Source organism: Neofelis nebulosa, chromosome 1 (genome assembly GCF_028018385.1).
Source record: "Neofelis nebulosa isolate mNeoNeb1 chromosome 1, mNeoNeb1.pri, whole genome shotgun sequence".
Lineage (NCBI taxonomy): Eukaryota > Metazoa > Chordata > Mammalia > Carnivora > Felidae > Neofelis > Neofelis nebulosa.
In genome coordinates, this window is record NC_080782.1 from 99,353,371 (window position 1) to 99,374,893 (window position 21,523).

General features: G+C 41.7%; 1 protein-coding gene across 2 annotated transcripts in view; it reads right to left on the reverse strand.

The window, feature by feature from the left end:
- IQGAP2 (IQ motif containing GTPase activating protein 2) overlaps positions 1 to 21,523 on the reverse strand; it is a 312,421-nt gene that overhangs the window by 118,224 nt on the left and 172,674 nt on the right. For both annotated transcript variants that reach the window (XM_058729192.1, XM_058729182.1), the window contains exons 6-10: positions 8,706 to 8,773; positions 8,181 to 8,294; positions 7,312 to 7,490; positions 5,008 to 5,095; positions 300 to 463 (exon numbers count right to left, since the gene is read on the reverse strand). In XM_058729192.1, the coding sequence (XP_058585175.1) occupies positions 300 to 463; positions 5,008 to 5,095; positions 7,312 to 7,490; positions 8,181 to 8,294; positions 8,706 to 8,773 (613 nt within the window). The remainder of the gene's footprint in view (positions 1 to 299; positions 464 to 5,007; positions 5,096 to 7,311; positions 7,491 to 8,180; positions 8,295 to 8,705; positions 8,774 to 21,523) is intronic.

Consider the following 21,523-nt stretch of genomic DNA (forward strand, 5'->3'; position numbering starts at 1 on the left):
TTCAGTATAGTGAAAAAGTTATCCAACATGTTTCAAAAACCAGAGAACAAGAATGACTTCTTTTCAAGGTGTGTTTGTGTTGAGCCCTGCTTGAATTTCCTAACTATTCAGATTCTTTACAGAGATAAAAAGCTGGATTTAAAGAGGAACTCAGCCATGGAATTGGTCCGGGGAGGGAGTGGGAATGGGGGTTGATACAAGTTAAAGACTCTATGCCCCATTCACCTTTCCTAAACTGCCTTCCTCACGGCTCTAACTTAGAATTAACATCTTTGTAACTGGAGTGCCCTCGGACTTACCATGGTGTTCTGTTTCTGGAGGTTGAAAAGCTCGTTCTGATACATCCCAGCAGCAAAAGGATAAACTTCAGGCAGCTGGGCCTCCGGTCTCTTCAGGGCAAGCAGTGTGTTCTCAGGGTCGCCTTCCCGAATGACAGCATTGATGTGGCTCACTGCAGCCAGCCCTGAGCAGGGGGGTGGGGGGTGGGTGTCACATTCCATCAGAATGCCCGTTTTTTTCCACAGCTTTCTCTGCTGACCTAGCCAGCCCATCTTTCCAAGGGTTACAACCTAAGCAGTCCCTTTCTTTTCTTTTTTTTTTTTTTTTTTAATTTTTTTAACGTTTATTTATTTTTGAGACAGAGACAGAGCATGAATGGGGGAGGGGCAGAGAGAGAGGGAGACACAGAATCGCAAGCAGGCTCCAGGCTCTGAGCCATCAGCCCAGAGCCCGACGCGGGGCTCGAACTCACGGACCGTGAGATCGTGACCTGAGCTGAAGTCGGACGCTTAACCGACTGAGCCACCCAGGCGCCCCAGGCAGTCCCTTTCCATGAACTCTGAAAAGCTGCAGATGGAGGCCAGGCAGAGCCATGGAAATGGTAGCTCAGTACCTAGAAGTCAGTCCAGTCCATGGAGATGGTCCCTAAAAGGACTTCAGCAAAGAAAGAGCTGGGGCTCTGAGGTCACTCCTGTCTAGCATGACTTCCCTACAAAATCTTACCCTTCAGGATCAGCTCTGGTCTCACTTCCATTAGGGCTTCAGGTTGTTTCAGTTCCTCAAGAGGTCACCACTTGGGGATCCCCACAGTATTTAGAGATGGGCCATACGGATCCCACGGGCCTTGTTCTTGAACGCTCCTTGTGTATTAGTACTGCCTTTGCAAGGAGACCGAAGCTACGTGAACATCAGAAGCCAGCCTCGCCCTGCTGCTGTACCCCACCTCTGATGCAGCACCACAGGCAACCCGGCCAGCACCTGAAGAGAGTGCTGAGAGTGTTGGTATTCATTCTCAGAACACTCTCCCCTCCACTCTTGGGTTTTGCCAAGTGTGACTTTAAGAAAAAAACATTTCAGGGGTGCCTGGGTGGCGCAGTCGGTTAAGCGTCCGATTTCAGCCAGGTCACGATCTCGCGGTCCGTGAGTTCGAGCCCCGCGTCAGGCTCTGGCCTGATGGCTCGGAGCCTGGAGCCTGTTTCCGATTCTGTGTCTCCCTCTCTCTCTGCCCCTCCCCCGTTCATGCTCTGTCTCTCTCTGTCCCAAAAATAAATTTAAAAGGTTGAAAAAAAAAAAAATTTAAAAAAAAAAAAAAAAAAAAGAAAAAAACATTTCAGGTGTGCGTGCGTGTGTGTGTGTGTGTGTGTGTGTGTGTGTGTTTAATATTACAACCTGGGGCGCGTGGGTGGCTGAGTTGGTTAAGTATCTCTCGGTTTTGGATCAGGTCATGATCTCTCGGTTTTGTGAGTTTGAGCTCCACGTTGGGCTTTGGGCTGATGGTGTGGAGCCTGCGTGGGACTCTCTCTGTCTCTCTGCCCTTCCCCCACTGGTGCTTTTTCTCTGTCTTTCCACCCCCCCCCACTCCCCCACCACCACCTACACTGTCTCTCTCTCTCAAATGAACTTCAAAAAATTTTAAAAATAAAATATTACAACCAAAATTGGTACGATTAAATAACTGTGCCAGTATTAATAAACAAAACAAAACCAAAAACACTGATCACAGAAATGCCCTGGTTTACATTATCTGACCCTACCACAAGCTCTGTGAGATCTCTACCCATTGTCACGTTCAGCTTCTAAGGACCTGAATTTAGTGACCAGACTGAGGGTGCCTGAAACAGTAGATTCATCACAGTTTTCAGAAAAAAGAAACAGAATTGCTGACCAACTGGAAGAATGAGTGACTGACCCTGCCACCAGGCAGCAACAAACTGGACAGAACCAGCAGCATTTTGTCCTGTAAATTAAGTTTCAGGGTAAGAGAGAGCACACAGACTCATAGATTTCTAGAGCTTTTCATGGGTAGTCTGTCTCCCTAATGCGTGACTAGATTAAAGCTAAGATTACTCTAACCCTTTGAACAGATGACAATTTGCCTTCTGCAACTCATTCACAAGGAGTTACCCTCCATAACCTTTCTCCTGACACACATCGTTCAACAGCAGGAAATACTTACAGCCAACGTGATTTTCTTTGTTACACCCCTCCAAAACTTACACTTATTCTAAAGGACTTTAAGAACCCCAACATGTTTCTCCATTCTAAGAATGGCTATGTCCAACAAAAAAAAAATCCCAGAAAGAAAGGTCAGTGGACATCTGTGGCATCTGCTGTCGTGTGAAAGTCACCAAGAGCCTCCCAGCTGTGTCTCTCATTATTTTGGAGAGGATTCTACTTCCCCTTTGAAAACTCCATTATGTGAATGTGCACCACTGGATGGTAAAATAGCAGAAAATCATAGCCTTATGACACTCTTTAGGAACCATTTCTCCTAAAAGTAAACAAATAAAGTGAGCTTACCCACTCATTTATACTCTGCATTTAACAGTATTTCCCGCCTTGATCTTAACAGAATATGTGTTGTAACTAATGGAACGCATATGCCAAACCAAAAAGTTAAATGATGGCAGTTCAAACAAAGCTGATGCCTCTGACAATAGCTCTGATGACATTACCATCGAAGCTGTCACTTACGTCACTTCTCTGGCTGTAATGAACACAGACACCTTAACATTTTAAGATAATAACCTACATGGTTGAGAAAAGGCTTATCAAGTAGCTATACTTATTTTAAAGCATACGGTTGTCTTATTGTCATGTCCCTGACTAAAATATGTTCTAGTCGGTTTTTCAAGACTGTTGTTAGTTTTATTCGATTATAAATTTTCAGATGGGGAGAGAGCAAACAACTTCAGAATCATCATGTTCTACGCATTGGAAGCCGGCGAACATTGCAATGCCCTTCATAATTTGAGCTGGTTATGCATCAGTGCAAATCATCTCATGCTTTTTATTTGAAAATGGGAAAGAAAGCATAGCCACTGTGGCATGAAATTTGTGGTCAGGAAAGTATGCCATTAAGTATGAAAACATTTATATAAGGTATTCTATTAAAAAAAAAAAGAAACCAAAAAAAAAAAAAGAAGAAGAAAAAGAAACCTGTTTTCAAATAAAGGATGGCAAAAGGCTATGGAATCATTTCCTCCCGAAGTTTACGGACCTCAGCTGCCTTGCTGGCAATGTAATTTCTTCCTGTAATTCATTTCTGTCAAGCATAATGAAATTCTCAGTTTTCAAATAGAGCAGAAAGAGAAACTTAAAACTGTTTTGTGTACCATCACCAATATGTTCAAAATTAAATAAGAATAAAAGAAGAACATACATTCCCTAGTGTTAAGGTGATCCCTTAAAAATAAAGTTACCCTGGAGCTGTCAGCAATTTTGTGTGTGAGGGAAATTCTCAAACCCACTTGTTAACTGCTAGATATTTACATCAATTTTCTCTGGGCCTCCTTGATTACTGTTTGAACCCTTTGAATATGTCTCTACCAGCCACTTGGGGCAAACTTCTAGGGAAAACCTATGGTGTCTTTGCAACTGTTAAGTACAATAAAGAGCATTCAAAGGTCATCTAGGAGGTTAAATCAGGGACAAGGCTTAGGACTGTTGTAATTAGTGGACACTCCCAAGTTTAAATTGGGCAGATGGTTCACAAACTTTATCAAATGGGCTCAATGGTCTTCCATGTATTAGTTTTTTGTGTATATATGGGCTTTTTCGAAAGCCACAGGGGAAATAAATGTCAGGTAGAATTCCTTACTGCCTCAAGTAAAACCAATTTTTAAAAAATTTCTATTTATTTTTGAGAGAAAGAGAGAGGGAGGGAAGGAGGAAGCAGGGGAGGGGCAGACAGAGAGGGAAACAGAATCTGAAGCAGGCTCTAGGCTCTGAGCTGTCAGCACAGAGCCTGATGGTGGGCTTGAACCCACGAACTATGAGATCATGACCTGAGCTGAAGACAGACACTTAACCAACTGAGCCACCCAGGTGCCCCATAAAACCAATTTTTATTAGAGATGGGAAAAAGGCTAGTAAAGAGATTAATCTCTCCGAACTTATATGTGATAATTTTAATTACCCTAGTTTTCTGTTCTTTACTGTCATACAACTGAACTGGATATGAAGAGAAATTACACTGTGAGACTCCCCAACAGTTCGGGGACATGGGATTCAAACCCGCCACCGTGCAATTTCACTGGCCCATTCCATCTCATTCACTTGCCATAAAGGTGCACACACTGTAAGAAAATAATTCTTACCAAGTGCAAACCAATGACTGGACAGTAAAAAAAAGAGCACAGGTGTCAACGATATTTTTTACAATTCCAGTCAAACACTGTCACATAATCATGGGCAAGAAATGAAAATCCGTGAGTCATAATCTTTTACTAAACAGCCTTCAATATGAGCCCAACTAAGGGATAGGTTCGAAATGAGATGGTAGAACTAAACTAGCTTCAAGGTATTCTAAGACACTCTGCATGCACTGGGGGGCAAGATCACCCCCAAAATTCCATGGGATGCTGCCAGATGATGTACCATAATTAAGAGCAACATTGACATTTAGTGGATTTTTCACCACATAAGGCAATTTTACAAGGACACAAATGGAGTTTTGGTGCAATTCTGACAAGGAAACTTTGTATCTCCGTTTCCTTCATTACTTACTGTTGACTTTATTGATGTTGCCTTGGATTTCTGCTTGTGTCAGCAGCTCTTCATAGGCGTCTCTTTCTTCTTCGGAAATACAGTTATTCTACAAGACAAAGTCTTTACTGATTCCTGAGGTTAAATACAAGGTTTCCAATCTCGATATTCAAAAGCCAAATGCCAAGAGTGAGAAAAATGGTTTACTTAGATTCGTTTGAATTCAGAATAAGCACCAAAGAGTGCTTCCTCTGTGCAAGACACTGGGGTTACATACACCTGGCAAGGATGATGAAGACGAACAAGAGCCCTAGTGACTCTCTGAAAGTGTCTAACTGTCTCTTGTGGAAAACATTAGGTTGGACCACTTGATATTGCCACTTTGTGTAGACTGAAGCCAGTGGAATATTGACAATTTCATTGCATTCAGTCTAATAAAATCGACACCATAAATAACGAAATACATAGAACAGACTCTGTAGAATTACACGTTCGGTTGGAAAGAACACTCGAACAAGGTGACAACCGAGGAGGTCCTGGAGGAACAGGGCAGAGAGGGGAACAGGGTGTAGACTACAGGATTTGGTGAAAAAGGCAAGACAGTTTGGCAAGGTGGGCTACAGCACACAGCCAGAAAGATGGGGAGGTTGGTTGGGTATTCTGGAAGTTTTTTTTTAATGTTTATTTACTCATTTTGAGAGAGAGAGAGATAGTGTGCAAGGGAGAAGAGCAGAGAGAGAGAATGAGAGAGAGAGAGAATGAGAGAGAGAATGAGAGAGAGAGAGAGAATGAGAGAGAGAGAGAGAGAGAATGAGAGAATGAGAGAATGAGAGAATGAGAGAGAGAGAGAGAGAGAGAGAGAGAGAGAGAGAGAGAGAGAGAGAGAGAATGGATGGATGGATGGATCTGAAGCGGGCTCTGTGCTAACAGCAGCAAGCTCCGTGCAGGGCTTGAATCCTTGAAATGTGAGATCATCAGATGCTTAACTGACTGAGCTACGCAGGTGCCTCCTCCGGAGGCTTTTTAAAGCCAAGTGAAGGGCCTGTACTTAACTCAGTAGGCAGCAGGGAATGCAGGGAGGTTTCCAGGGGCTGACATCAGATCTACAGTTGAAGATTACTTTTGCAACCTGTAGCTCCGAGAGCAGTTGGTTCAGAGAATGGTAGGAAGCAGGGCCACCCTTGAGGAAGGTGCTGGAAGAACCCTGAGGCATGGTAAGGGGGGAGGGCAAGGCTGAGACAAGAATGGTAAGACTAGAAAGTGGGAGACAGATGTAAGTAAGCCTGGCAAGAAGAGGCAACAGAATGCAGTGATGGATATGGGGGACACAGAAGGAGTTCTAAAACATGGGGGAAGTCTTTCCAAAGTGAAGTCAGTAAGTGGCCCATGTGTGAGAAGGGCAGGGTAGAGATAAGCACTCTTCACTCTTCCTATGTAGTGAGGGGCAAGGCCCATGGGACAGAGATGAAGTCACCTGGAGGAGCATTAGAGGGCCTGGTAGCAAGCTCCTATCACTTCAGTGAGTGGATGAGCTTAGGAAGAACAGAGACAGATGGGATTCAATATCAGACCTTAAAGAATTCCCATACACAGAGGCAGGAGGAAGAAGAGACACTAAGAGATACAGAGGAGAACCATGGCAACAAAGCAGCAAGGAGCCACATGAGCCAACAACCTCAAGGCAGGTGGTCGGGGGTGGGGGGGGAGGGCACGAGTGTGCCAGATAGCGCCAGAAGCCACCAGGTGAGAAAAGTTTGGGAATGGAGCTGAAGCTGATGTGGCAAGAGCTTGAGAAGGAGAGAGGTGGCCAGGAAGTGGAAGCTCTACATGTACACAAAGTCCACAGTCATGTAAGACACGTTGGGTCAAGTGAGGATCAGGCTGCCTTGCAGAGGACACCAGGCAAAATATGAGGGTGAACTAATGGGAGAAAACGAGGAGAGTGAATTCAAAAACAGCATCTCTCAACTTCACCGCAATGAATCATTACTCTCTACTAAGGAATCTAAAGGTATCCTGGCTAATACAAGGTCTGCAGGTGATGACTCATGAGGGAAGATGTTTAGCTACCGTATCTACACTTCCCAGGAAAGTAGTAAAAATTTACGACATGACCTTTAATCCTTGCAACTTGGAAGAATCATCATAAAAGGAAACCTCATTTTTTTTTTTTACATAGTGCATAGTCTTCCCTTACCCTTACATTTCACCCAAACCAATGGCCAATGGCTACAGAGACCACAGCCAGTTGATTTAAAAATGTCACTTTTAACAATAAGGCTTTTTTATGCTCATAGCCATAGTACTAGGAATCTAATTAAATACCTTCAGTCTTGCATTTTCCTCTTTTCTCTTTTTGGCTTCCCAGAGTTCCTTCTGATACTCCTGTGCAAGGTTGTCATCTATTAAAGTTAAAACTGCATTTGGGTTTCTTAGCGTTATGATGGTTTGCTCTGCTATTCCTTTTTCAATAGCTTCATTAATGGCTATAACTGCAGCGTGCACTGAAAAGAGAAAAAAAGATTTTTATCAGGAAAGACAACATGGACAGCTGTAATGACACCACATAATGTAAGCAGTTTGCTTTCTTTTAATTTACTTTTTACTTTCTTCTCTGGCTTCCAGTAACAAGGGCAAAAGAAGAGACCCTAGACACTTCCCAGAGAGCCCCTCCGACGACCTCTCCACCTGCCCATCTATCCTGGGTCCTGTCTCCTAAGCATCTACTGTGTAATCTGTATTAATTTACTCAACCTGCACTGAAAGCCTCAAATGAACCAAACACTATGTCAACCACTAGGGGTTTGAAGGGTCACATGGACACTTTTAAAGTATCAGGTTGTTTCCAAATGGTATCTGTAATTTAACTTGCAACGCTAAAAGACAACTGTAGCAATGTACTCTACCGAAGAAAGCAAAGGGCCAGGACAGGACATAGAAAACAAAGAAATGTTTTGGAGAATAAAGATATTTCTAAAACGTTTTAATTCAAACTGCATAAGTAGATGTTTAAAGACTAAATCAATCCCATGCTTATATTTTCATGTGCTCAACCATCTACAATACATATAATAAAAACTTCAAAAGGGGGCTGAAAGTATTTTCTAAACATTCTATTTCTTGTAACCAAAATCAACGAATAAAGTATAGGTGAATCCCAGGTCAACAGCAAGTTCTGATTTCAGGAGACTCACAAGCAGCTTCATCCACTGACAGTTCATTAGCCAGAATACCACCTATTTTGCTGAAAGATGGCATCTGTATTCCATATTTGTCCAGCTCCTTTCTCATATTACTAATTTCCTCCTCTGAAAAACAACAAACAATATCAAGATGGAGGTAGGAATGAGTATATTCATGTCAAGAAATGTCTTCATCCCCCAGGTCTCTCTCCCCAAAATTCAAGGCTTATTTTTCTAAATAAAGAAAATCAAAACCACGACGCCATTATTTAAAAACAAAAAGAAAGGAAAAAAAATGTCTTTATCAAGAAGGTGGGACATTTCCGAACAAGAACCTTAGGAAGGAGTCAACCTCAGTTTCTTGTTTCACAAATGTGGGGAAAAGGAAAACTGGTCAAAGACAAACAAGATAATAACATTTTCTGCTCTGATCAGTACAGAAGAAAAAGGGATTCAATGATGTCAAAAGGAAAAAAAATATAGATTCATTTTCTTAGTAAACAACCATGTAAAAATCGTAAAGATAAAGAAGAGTACCTGTGAAGTCGACTTTGCCCAACAAATCCTGGATTTGGGGGGCTATCCCTAGTTTGAACAGGTATAAACTGGAAGACAGAACGTAAAATTATGAGAAACTTCATCATATAAATCTTAGAGTTACAAATTACTTCAATCTTTAAAAAAGTTTTTTTAATGTTTATTTAAAAAAAAAATTTTTTTTTTCAACGTTTTATTTATTTTTGGGACAGAGAGAGACAGAGCATGAACGGGGGAGGGGCAGAGAGAGAGAGGGAGACACAGAATTGGAAACAGGCTCCAGGCTCCGAGCCATCAGCCCAGAGCCTGACGTGGGGCTCGAACTCACGGACCGCGAGATCGTGACCTGACTGAAGTCGGACGCTTAACCGACTGCGCCACCCAGGCGCCCCTTTAATGTTTATTTTTGAGAAAGAGAAACAGCATGAGCAGGGAGGGGCAGAGAGAGAGAGGGAGACAGAGAATCCGAAGCAGGCTCCAGGGTCCCAGCTGTCAGCACAGAGACCGATGCGAGGCTCAAACTCATGAATCAGGAGATCATGACCTGAGCTGAAGTTGGATGCTTAATCAACTGAGCCACCCAGGCACCCCCAAAATTACTTCAATCTTTAGGTCTTCTTTAGTTGAGAAAGACCTAAGAGATGATCTCATCTAATTCATTCATTTTATAGATGGAGCAACTGAGGTAACAGAGTCCTTGGTCGACGGGGACTATAACCGTAGTCTAAGTCCCAAAGTCCCATGGCATTTCTGTAGATCAACTAACTCTCTACCATCCATTTGTAGGGACAATAAGAAACATGACTGATATAAAATCGTAGGTAATAAACCCAAACATTTCCTTGGATATTCCTTGTAGGATTCTTATTTTTTTGAAAGTACAGCTCAAATTTTAATTTCCTTTTCAATATTCCTTTAAGTAACATTTGAGGAAATATTTGTTTTACATTTTCTGAAACAAATACAGTAGCAAGACTATTAGCAGCTGGGGAGATGTTAATGACAAACCACGATATGGGCATACTACTAAGTGGAAGATGGAGAATAAACTTTCTGTGTGCATATGTATGTGTGTATTTTAAACCCCTTAAGTAAGGATGGCACCCACTAACCTACCCATAATTTGACAAAAGTTGCTGAGGGCTGGCATCTAAATTTTGCCAAACATGAAAATATATGGTTATGTGGCTTTTTCCACTTAATCACTGAGTCACAGTTTCTGTTCCATATTGATTCTAACCTCCTCAGCCCCAAAGATTAATCCTATCAGTCAACTAAAAAAAAATCTGTACTCACTTTATTATCAGTTATGATAGGTTTGTAATTTACGAGATTTTTAACTAGAAGTTAGAACTTACACAATAACATAAGAGAAAATGAATTGAAAATGATTTCATTGGCTTGAAATATTTCAAGATTATCATGTCAGATGCTGATGTGAGATATACCTGAGATTATAAAATACATAAAACTTCATTAAAGAAGTTCAAGATTAAGCCTTTTTAAATGGTATTAAGACAAACTCTTAAAATGAATGAATATTCAATTTAAGGAGTATGCATTTCAATCTTCTTTGGTCATTTCTTTTTTTTCTTTTTAATGTTTATTTTTGTGAAAGAGCACACGTACGCATGCACAAGTGAGGGAGTGGCAGAGACAGGCGGGCAGAGGATCCAAAGCGGGCTCTGCACTGACAGCAGCAAGTCTGATGTGGGGCTCGAACTCACGAACCATGAGATCATGACCTAAGCCAAAGTTGGATGCTCAACTGATTGAGCTACCCAGGTATCCTCTTTGGTCATTTCTGTACAAAACGATCTTTTGAAAAAATAACACATAGTCCACATTAAAAATTAGTGATTCATGTTAAAAAAATTATACAGAAAAGCATCATCCAAAGTTAAACACTAAATATTTTGACATAAACACTTTTAATGCTATTTCTGGAAATATCTACCCATAAACTCACATAGTATTCATTATATGAAGGTACTGTATTTTACCTATCAAACTGCTGACCATTTAGATGCTAATTATTCACCATTACAAATAATGTTGCAGGAGGGGTGCCTGCGTGGCTCAGTCGGTTAAGCGTCTGACTTTGGCTCAGGTCATCATCTCGCGGTTTGTGGGTTTGAGGCCCGCATCGGGCTCTTTGCTGACAGCTCAGACCCTGGAGCCTGCTTCAGATTCTGTATCTCCCTCTCTCTCTGCTCCTCCCTGGCTCACACTCTCTCTCTCAAAAATAAAATAAAAACATTAAAAAACTTGGGGTGCCTGGGTGGCTCAGTCGTTTAAGCGTCTGACTTCAGCTCAGGTCATGATTTGCGGTCTGTGAGTTCAAGCCCTGTGTCGGGCTCTGTGCTGACAGCTCAGAGCCTGGAGCCTGCTTCGGATTCTGTGTCTCCTCCTCTCTCTGCCCCTCCCCTGCTCATGCTCTGTCTCTGTTTCTCAGTAATAAAATAAACGTTAAAAAAATTTAAACAAACAAAAACATTAAAAAACTTGGGGCGCCTGGTGGCTCAGTCGTTTAAGTGTCTGACTTCGGCTCAGGTCATGATCTGACAGTTTGTGGGTTTGAGCTCCACTTCAGGCTCTGTGCTGAATGCTTGCTCAGAGCCTGGAGCCTGCCTCAGATTCTGTGTCTCCTCTCTGCCCCTCCTCCGCTCATACTCTGTCTCATTCTGTCTCTCAAAAATAAATAAGTGTAAATTAAAAAAATTAAAAAAACATTTAAAAACTTAAAACCCCAAATAATGCTACAGGAAACCTACCTATATACAGATACATATTTGTGTATGTATCTTGTTACAATAAATCCCTAAAAACAAAACTGCCACCTTGAAAGACACACAATCAAAGCTTTCAAAGCTTTCAATACATATTGTCGAATTGTGTTCTAAAAAAGAGATGATACTCATTCTTTGTGAGTAAAAGTTAACAAAACACCATTCCCTCCGTGAAAGAATCTGACTTCTTTCATGGTGTTTTTTTTTAAATTTAAATCCAAGTTAGTTAACATACAGTATAGGGGCGCCTGGGTGGCGCAGTCGGTTAAGCGTCCGACTTCAGCCAGGTCACGATCTCACGGTCCGTGAGTTCGAGCCCCGCGTCAGGCTCTGGGCTGATGGCTCAGAGCCTGGAGCCTGTTTCCGATTCTGTGTCTCCCTCTCTCTCTGCCCCTCCCCCGTTCATGCTCTGTCTCTCTCTGTCCCAAAAATAAATAAAAAACGTTGAAAAAAAAATTTAAAAAAAAAAAAAAAAAAAACATACAGTATAATAATGATTTCAGGAATAGAATTTAGGGATTCATCACTTACACAAGCACTCATCCCAACAAGTGCCCTCCTTAATGCCCATCACCCACTTAGTCCATCCCCGCACCCCAAACCCTTCTAGCAACCCTCAGTTTGTTGTCTATATTTAAGAGTCTCTTATGGTTTGTCTCCCTCTGTTTTTATCTTATTTTTCCTTTCCTTCCTCTATTTTCATGTGTTTTGTGTCTTAAATTCCATATGAGTGAAATCATATGATATTTGTCTTTCTCTGACAGACTTGTTTCACTTATTATAATACCCTCCAGTTCCACCCATGTTGTTGCAAATGGCAAGATTTTCTTTTTGATCATGGAGTAATATTCCATTATTTATATATATGTCATTACACACACACACACACACACACACACACACACCCATATCTTCTTTATCCATTCATCAGTTGATGGACATTTGGGCTCTTTTCATTATGTGGCTATTGTTGATAGTGCTGCTATAAACAATGGGGAGCATGTGCCCCTTTAAATCGGCATTTTTTGTATCTTTGGATAAATACCTAGTAGTGCAATTTCTGGGTCACAGGGTAGTTCTATTCTTAATTTTTTTGAGGAACCTGTTTGTTTTCCAGAGTGGCTGCACCAGTTTGCATTCCTACCAGCAATGCAAAAGGGTCCCCCTTTCTCTGCATCCTTGGCAACATCTATTGTTTCCTGACAGGAATCTAACTTTTAACTTTCTAGCTCTGTTCCCCTAGGAACCTGATAAGCATATTAGTAAGCATAATTGCTGAGGACAAAACACCTCATTCATAAACTGCATCTTGACTTGAAGGAATTATATTAATTTTTTTTTTTATTTTAGAGAAAGAGCATGAGTGGGGGGAGGGACAAAGAGAGACAGAATCCAAAGCAAGCTCTATGCTCATGAGCCCCCAACGTGGGGCTCAATGCCATGACCCTGGGACCATTGGACCTGAGCAGGAATCAAGAGTAGGATGCTCGGGGCGCCTGGGTGGCGCAGTCGGTTAAGCGTCCGACTTCAGCCAGGTCACGATCTCGCGGTCCGTGAGTTCGAGCCCTGCGTCAGGCTCTGGGCTGATGGCTCGGAGCCTGGAGCCTGTTTCCGATTCTGTGTCTCCCTCTCTCTCTGCCCCTCCCCCGTTCATGCTCTGTCTCTCTCTGTCCCAAAAATAAATAAAAAATGTTGAAAAAAAAAAAAAAAAAAAAAGAGTAGGAGGCTCAACACACTGAGCCATCAGGTGCCCCTTACTTGAAGGAATATGTTTAGGTGTTCCTGAGTTTGGGGACTGCTAACTTGCATACTCCTTGTAGGGAACTGGGAAGCCCATTGGAAGGTGTTAAAACGGACATTGGCTCCTGGGGCTAAAGTCCTATGCCAAGAAGGCTCCTGCACCCACCAAGGGAAGTCTCACTCCTTAGCACCTAAGCTGTTACCTAGCCTACAAAAGACAACAGCTTGCAGATGGCTCTGTGGTTAACTGTGTGGAGTGTCACGACGTCTCCCACTGAAGAGCAGAGACTTGTTGTGCCAGCAGACTGGTTTTCGGGCTTCTCTATCCTTCTGAGCAACTAGGGCCAGATGTGGCTTATAGCAGTAAAGACAATGGACACTTAGCTGAACCTAAGAACCAACTGATGACTGGGACCTTACTCCACCACCTATCCAAGAGAATGCCATTTTCTTGCTTCGCTTATCACCACAGAATACTATCCATGAAAATCTAGCAAATCTGAGAGCCAAAAAATGTTAAGTCTGCATTCTCTTTTGTTAGTTGTTGAGGGTAAACATTTTTCCAAACACATATGGTTCCATGGCCCTTTTTTCCCAGGAATGCCCATTAATGAAATTTTGAATTTTAAGTGGTTTTTTTTGGGAGAGTTTACCTTTCTTTGATACCCACTTTCCCTCAAAACCAGTATCAAAGAACAAAGAACAAATGACATTTTAAACATGGTAACTAATTTTACTATTGACTTCCAATATGATATTTGTATCCACAGGTGGAAAACATATTAGACTCTGAACATTCGTCAAATTAAAATAGGAATTATGTATTCATAATTCAAAGCTAGAAAGACAGGATACATCCCTTAGTTTAAATTCAAGGTATTTAGAGATTATCAGGGATAAAAAACTATTTACACAGCCTCTACAGACTTCATTACCGAAGGCTCACGCCAAACAAGTCATTAGAATTAAAATTAGTCGGCTGACATTTTCAAAACCGTAATATTTTATGAACCACTTCTTAACTCATTATTACATGGGACAACTATTCCTGTTAGAACGAAGACCATATCATGCAGAACAAATGAAATGTCACCGTCTTCAACTGTTCCTCTGTGGTAACAGGTACTACAAAAAGAAACAGAATTGGGACACCAATTTGACAATAAATTATATTTTTAAAAAAAATCTTCAAAAAAAAAACCACCAAAAAATAAACAGAACTAAACAGATAGGAATGGAAAAGCTTCAAAAGAATTTTAGGAAAATAAAATCAAGCCACACATTAAGAAATGATAAAAAAAAAAATTGTATCTCTTCAGTTAGTACCTAATTTGCATTTTCCTCTTCTCTTTTTACAACTCAATTTGAAACTATACATGACCTAATTTACAAAAAACTATAAAAATAATTTAGTACGAGAAACTGAAAATGTGACAGTAAAATTTAAGTAGGAGACACACATAAAATGTCTTCTAAGAACCCATTTTATATCTGTAATTAAGTGTTTAAAGTTTTTTTTTTTAAGATTTTATTTTTAAGTAATCTCCACACCCAACGTGACGCTAGAACTCACAACTCCAAGACCAAGAGTTGCACGATTCACTGAATGAGCCAGCCAGGTGTTGCTGTTAAGTGTTGTTTTTTAAGGCATAATACTTGTATAAATACTCTGCTAAAGTTTGAATATACCTCAAAGTTAACATTCTTTTTTTTTTTTAATTTTCTTAAGTTTATTTATTTATTTTGAGAGAGAGAGATAGCACAAGTCGGGGAGGGGCAGAGGGAGGGAGACAGAAAATCCCAAGCAGACTCCGTGCTGTCAGCTTGGAGCCTGATGTGGAGCTCGAACTCACGAAACCGTGAGATCATGACCTGAGCCAAAACCAAGAGTCGGACACTTAACCAACGGAGCCACCCAGGAGCCCCAAAGTTAACATTCTTAATCAAAAACTAAGCTAATGAATATCTATTATCCTTGATATATTGGCACTTCTATTTCCCCACATATGCAATGTTGGGATCATCTAGAATTTTATTTTATTATTATTTTAAAAATATAATTTATTGTCAAGTTAGCTAACATGGAGCGTATACAGTGTGCTCTCAGTTTCAGGGGTAGATTCCCATGATTCATCGCTTACGTACAACACCCAGTGCTCATCCCAACAAGTGGATCATCTAAAATTTTAGATCCATCCTTTCATTTTCATGTTACATAGCAAAAATTTAGGCAACTATATATTTTATTAGTTTTTCTAATTTCATCTGTATCCAATTTTCCTCTTTCTTAATTTTACCTTTGTTTTTGTTCTACTTAAGCATAAGTGTTCAGTAAGTATATGTTAAGTAGGTAAGGTGAATAAATTATAAATAGCACATGGTTTACTATTTTCATTTTCTCCTTGGGTGTCGCTTCTTCTTCTTCAATCTAATGCCACTTTCGGAGTGTTGGTTTCCCTCAAAGGTCTGGCATTTCGTGATTTGGGGATCCTCTAGGGGCTTGAGACTCACTTTCTGCCATTGTTGACCACAGGATCCCCTGACAGGAGCCAGCCTTAGGGAGACTGCATGGGAACACAGGGCTGACACCACAAGGGTGCCCCATGTCCTGCCTTCTTACATCGGGGCTCCCTGTGCTTTCATGGGGTCATTAGCTCTCTTGGGGGCTTTCTTGGGGCCATTAGCTCTCTTGGGGGCTTTCTTGGGGCCATTAGCTCTCTTGGGGGCTTTCTTGGGGCCATTAGCTCTCTTGGGGGCTTTCTTGGGGCCATTAGCTCTCTTGGGGGCTTTCTTGGGGCCATTAGCTCTCTTGGGGGCTTTCTTGGGGCCATTAGCTCTCTTGGGGGCTTTCTTGGGGCCATTAGCTCTCTTGGGGGCTTTCTTGGGGCCATTAGCTCTCTTGGGGGCTTTCTTGGGGTCATTAGCTATCTTGGGGGCTTTCTTGGGGTCACTAGCTCTCTTGGGGGCTTTCTTGGGGCCATTAGCTCTCTTGGGGGCTTTCTTGGGGCCATTAGCTCTCTTGGGGGCTCTCTTGGGGCCATTAGCTCTCTTGGGGGCTCTCTTGGGGCCATTAGCTCTCTTGGGGGCTCTCTTGGGGCCATTAGCTCTCTTGGGGGCTTTCTTGGGGCCATTAGCTCTCTTGGGGTCATTAGCTCTCTTGGGGGCTTTCTTGGGGCCATTAGCTCTCTTGGGGGCTTTCTTGGGGTCATTAGCTCTCTTGGGGGCTTTCTTGGGGCCATTAGCTATCTTGGGGACTGGCATGCTACACTGCCCTCAGCATCTGCACTTACTGCTGCCAGGAAGGATCAAGAGACTCAGTGGGTCCACATTCAACAACACTGATTTTGGAGCTCTCTTTTTCCTGCTTCCTTGGAGCAAGCCCCAGGACAGCTCCCAGCTCTGCTGCATCCTGTGATTTGTGTGCTAGGTTCTTCTGTCTTGTTTCTCAGTCAATCCAGTCCTGTCTTTCTGGCCAGTGGATGGCATTCTTTCTTATTGCAAGTAATTAAAAAAAATTTTTTTTTAACGTTTATTTATTTTTGAGACAGAGAGAGACAGAGCATGAACAGGGGAGGGACAGAGAGAGAAGGAAACACAGAATCTGAAACAGGCTCCGGGCTCTGAGCTGTCAGCACAGAGCCCGACGCGGGGCTCGAACTCACGGACTGTGAGATCATGACCTGAGCCGAAGCCGGACGCTTAACCGACCGAGCCACCCAGGCGCCCCAGTAATTTTTTTTTTTAATCACTACTTTAGTAGTTTCATGTCAGTTTTGGAAAGGGACGAGGAGAGTTGTGCTCAGTCAGTGACCTTGACACAACTGTTTTCACATTATTTCCTTCGTCTATCCGTTCATTTAATCACTATGCATGGAATATCTACCATGTAAAAAATATTTTCTCTACCACACTCTTCCTAAAATAAAGGTGTTAAAGCTTCCACAAAATACAGGTTTGTTGATGAGGCGCCTGGGTGGCTCAGTCGGTTGAGCATCCGACTTTAGTTCAGTTCATGATCTCACAGTTTGTGGGTTCGAGCCCTGTGTCAGGCTCTGTGCTGACAGCTCAGAGCCTGGATCCTGCTTCAGATTCTGTGTCTCCTTCTCTATCTGACCCTCTCCTGCTCATGCTGTCTCTCAAATAAATGTTAAAAAAATTTTTTTTTTAAAATACAGGTTTGTTGGTAATAGAAATTGTAACTATTATACTAAACGAAAGTGCTAATTTTCCCCTGTGGGACTGAAGAAATTAGGCGACTTATTTCAATGATACTTTCTACTTCTCCATTATACGCTGTAATACTTAATACAAACCTCAAATAAGCAAACATCCTGGTTTAACTAAAACTTACCACAAGGTGGTGCTAAGAAGTTACCTTCTGAATCAAAGAATCACTTTTAAAGTTATTTCAAATAACAGATTTTCTCAAATTAGTATGGATCAGTTAGAAATCTCATTTGCATATAGTACATACATTCGCCAGAAATGTCTAAATGTTAATGCATTTTTTTTAACTTGGCTTCAATTTTCAACAATTATTGCTTCCAATGTTGAACTTTAAATTATTAGCTGTTAAAAAAATGCTACTTGTCACGGTATGGGAGACTGATAATGAATTTCTGCGTGGGAGGCGCTTCTAAGAGGATTACTCAAAAGGGCAGTTTATTCTGTACTTATCCACTATTCCCGTGCTGAAAAGAACCTACAAGAGCAGCCCTCTCCTTCCCAAGCATTTAAATTCAAATGAGACCATTCATTACCTGAAGCATATAGGAAATACAGAGTCTTGATCTTGAAGCAATAATTAAAAAAACCCGCCTGTCCAATATAAAAAAACAACAAGAAGACACCAATTTCTTGGAGTTCTTCAACACAACTTTTTAAGCACCTTTCATGCCTAACAGTCAACACAAAGGGCTAAGAGGGTTCCAAAGGAAGCCAAGGAATTAATATCACCAAAGCTTTGCTTCCCCCAGATACGAAAGCACGTGGTGTGAAATAAGGAGTCTCTTATCAGGCCAAAGGGAAAGCACACTTGTGTTGCTTAGAGAGGCAAGTTTCAGAGAGGTTGTCCTGAGTTAGGTAAAGCACCGCTGGTCCATGTGCTCCCATTTGTATTAATAATATCCGTTCTAGCACAGGAAGCAATAAAGTAAAAACAAAAAAAAATCTATCAGGGTTTAGCCTACTACTTTCAATATATACGTTAAAAGGTGCCATAGCAATGAACTGCACACTTGGAAGGCAGGGACTGAATTTGTTTCAGCTTTTCTGGATCAAATCGTCGGCAGCTCACTTTATGCTGTAGGATGTGAGATGAATGGCTGTCAGTCCAAGTGTCAAGCTGACCACGAAGACCACGGGACTGGAATCGTAAGACCCGGATCGCGGTCACAAGACTGGCGCCACCTAGATGTGTGGCTCTGAGCAAGTCACCTAACCCATGCTTTCGGCCCCCTCATCTGTGAAAGAAGCATCGGGACTAAAATAACTTCTCATGGTCTTTCCAGTTCTGAGGTTCCTAGATTTCTCATTTTAAAACTTCTTCAAATTAACAGCTTAGAGGCCTGTGCTTACGTTCAAGTTGGATGCTGTTGTTAGAATTTTCTTAGGAGTGTGGAAATACCTGACTCCCTTCTGCTATGACTGAGCCAGCAACAGCCCAGGATCTGGTGTCACACAGCCTGGCTTTGAATTCCAACTCTGCCATATACTAGCTGTGTGACCTCAGGCTCTCTGTACCTCCAATGACTTGGTTATAAAATGGGATTATTAACAGCCTGTTACCACACAGGTGTGCTGTGAGGATTAAGTGAGACTGCACCTGTTAAAAAGTACTTTGAATAGTGCCAGGTATCAGTCGGTTAAGCATCCAACTTTAGCTCAGGTCATGTTTGTGAGTTCAAGCCCCCGTGTCGGGCTCTGTGCTGACAGCTCAGAGCCTGGAGCCTGCTTCGGATTCTGCGTCTCCCCATCTCTGTGCCCCTCCCCTGCTCACACTCAACCTCTGTCTCTCAAACTGAATAAATGTTAAAAAAAAATTTTTTTAAAGTGCCGGGCATAAAATTATTTGTTTTATTATCACTATGATCCTTGTTAAATAAGTGTGTCCTTTATTAACAAATGAATAATAAGCAACCTAATAACAGCACATTAATAACTCATCACATCAGTTTCCCCATTTTCGACACTAAGAATCTTTTACTATTTTTCCCTCACTGGCTCCATGTTTGAAATCATTTTTTTCTACAGAACCAAATTATTTTCCCATCTTTGTCACATACATCACTGCCAGTACCCTGTCAAAATCCAGTGTTCTAATATTCAATTAAAAATAAAAAAGATCCTGAGGCAGCCTTACCATAGGGAAATCAGTTCAGTTAACCCAACTAAAAAGTTAAAAACATGTACGCCAGAGACGTAAATTTGGGATCAGTGGTGTTTATGTGCTGTGTTAGGTGACGGCATGATTGGCATGATTCACAGCCTCAAAGAGTTTAGAGTTTAGCAGGACAAAAAGGCAGAGCCATGATACTAATTCAGGATAGGAGGGGGGAAAGTGTGGGGGGAGAATTCTGAACAAGAAGTGATCTGAAAGCTACGTGAGGTATAACTGTCCTCATCTTCATCCCACATACTGCCATCTCCGCACATCCCTTCTGAAAATACAGAATTAGAGCCCGCCCTTTGGGTTAAGGAACAATTTCTAGGAAGCCTATTGATAAATGCAAGCACGTTGTCTATCAGATATGCAATTGGTCTGGTATGAGCCATCAACTTTTTTTTTGAAAGGTCAAGGGTCCTTCAGGTATAGAGTATAAGACAAGCAAAATTCTACATTAACCCCTGAGGACCAGACACAACATCAACCTGGTAAGCAAGGCAGCCACCGGGCTGTGGAAAGGCTGCAGAGGAGCCCTACTTCACTAAGTGCTCAGGACACTCGGGACAACTGCTTCATCAGAAGTGGGGTCGCCACAGCCATTCTCACAAATGTGTGCTGCTTTGGCACCATCACTGCATGTGAAAACATGACTGCTGGGACAGTCATGACATCATCACAGCAGGAGCATTAACCATGACATAGAGGGGAGGTGGGCAGATCTTTCTTTAGCTTATTGTTGTCAGGGTCTTAACGGCCCAGGAAACTTTATACAGTAAGAAAAGCAGAATCCAGAACCCTAATCTATCGAATGAGAAAAATCATTCTGAACAGATGGCTTGCAAGGGATTCCTTGGAGGGTAGTTGATTTCAGGTCTTAAAGCAGAAATAATCATGACAGCACTGGAACATCCTGTTGTAACCACAAAGCAAGGATATTTCCAAAAATGTCAGGGCCAGGGCTACAAGGATAAAGGGGCTGGCCCCAAAGAGTTTCCACTGACCAAGGTGAAATCAGTCTGGTCCATCAAAATAGAACCTATAGGGGCGCCTGGGTGGCTCAGTCAGTTAAGCATTTGATGTCGGCTCAGGTCATGATCTTATGGTTTGTGGGTTTGAGCACCGCGTTGGGCTTTGTGCTGACAGCATGAAGCCTGCTTGGGATTCCTTGCCTCTCTGCTCCTCCCCCACTTGCATTCTCTCTCTCAAAATAAATAAATAAACTTAAAAAAAATTAAGATACTAACCTAGTTAAGTCTGTGAAAGGCCAGGAGTTCAAAACAACAATCAAAAAAGAATGGTACAAATTGTACGAAAGCAAATTGCAATACAAATTGATAAAGTAAGACATGCATAATTATGTGCATTGATTTCAGCAAGGTGGGAAGTGTTATTAAAATACAGGTGCTTTGTTTTTTTCTACATCTGTCTACAGGGTAGAGATATGTACTTGTTTTTACATTATTTACATTATACTTACACCGCAAGAAGAGAAACCAAGAACTCTAAGCCAGAGTGTGGTAGAAAACCAAGAAAGTGACCCACGATAAGAAATGACGGAAGAACACAGTTTGTGACAATAACAGTGACTGAAAAGAGGGCCTGACAGTGACAGTCACAAATCGTTAAGCAGAGAGAAGATCCAGAAACATGATCTGAGATGATAAATTAGCCAAATGGCCCAAAGAACATTAGGTAGAGTCAACCCTTCATCTCATGGGTGAGAAACTTCTAGAATGCCCAACTAATTTCAAGAAAATGTTCCAAAGGCATACATAAGCTTCTAATAATGTTAACAGATCTGGCCAATACATCATTATGACAGGACAATGGGTTATGTAACATGGCCAAGTGAGACTTAGGTGGTAAATCATTTCTGGGTAAGGGGGGATGGGATAGTGGTGGGG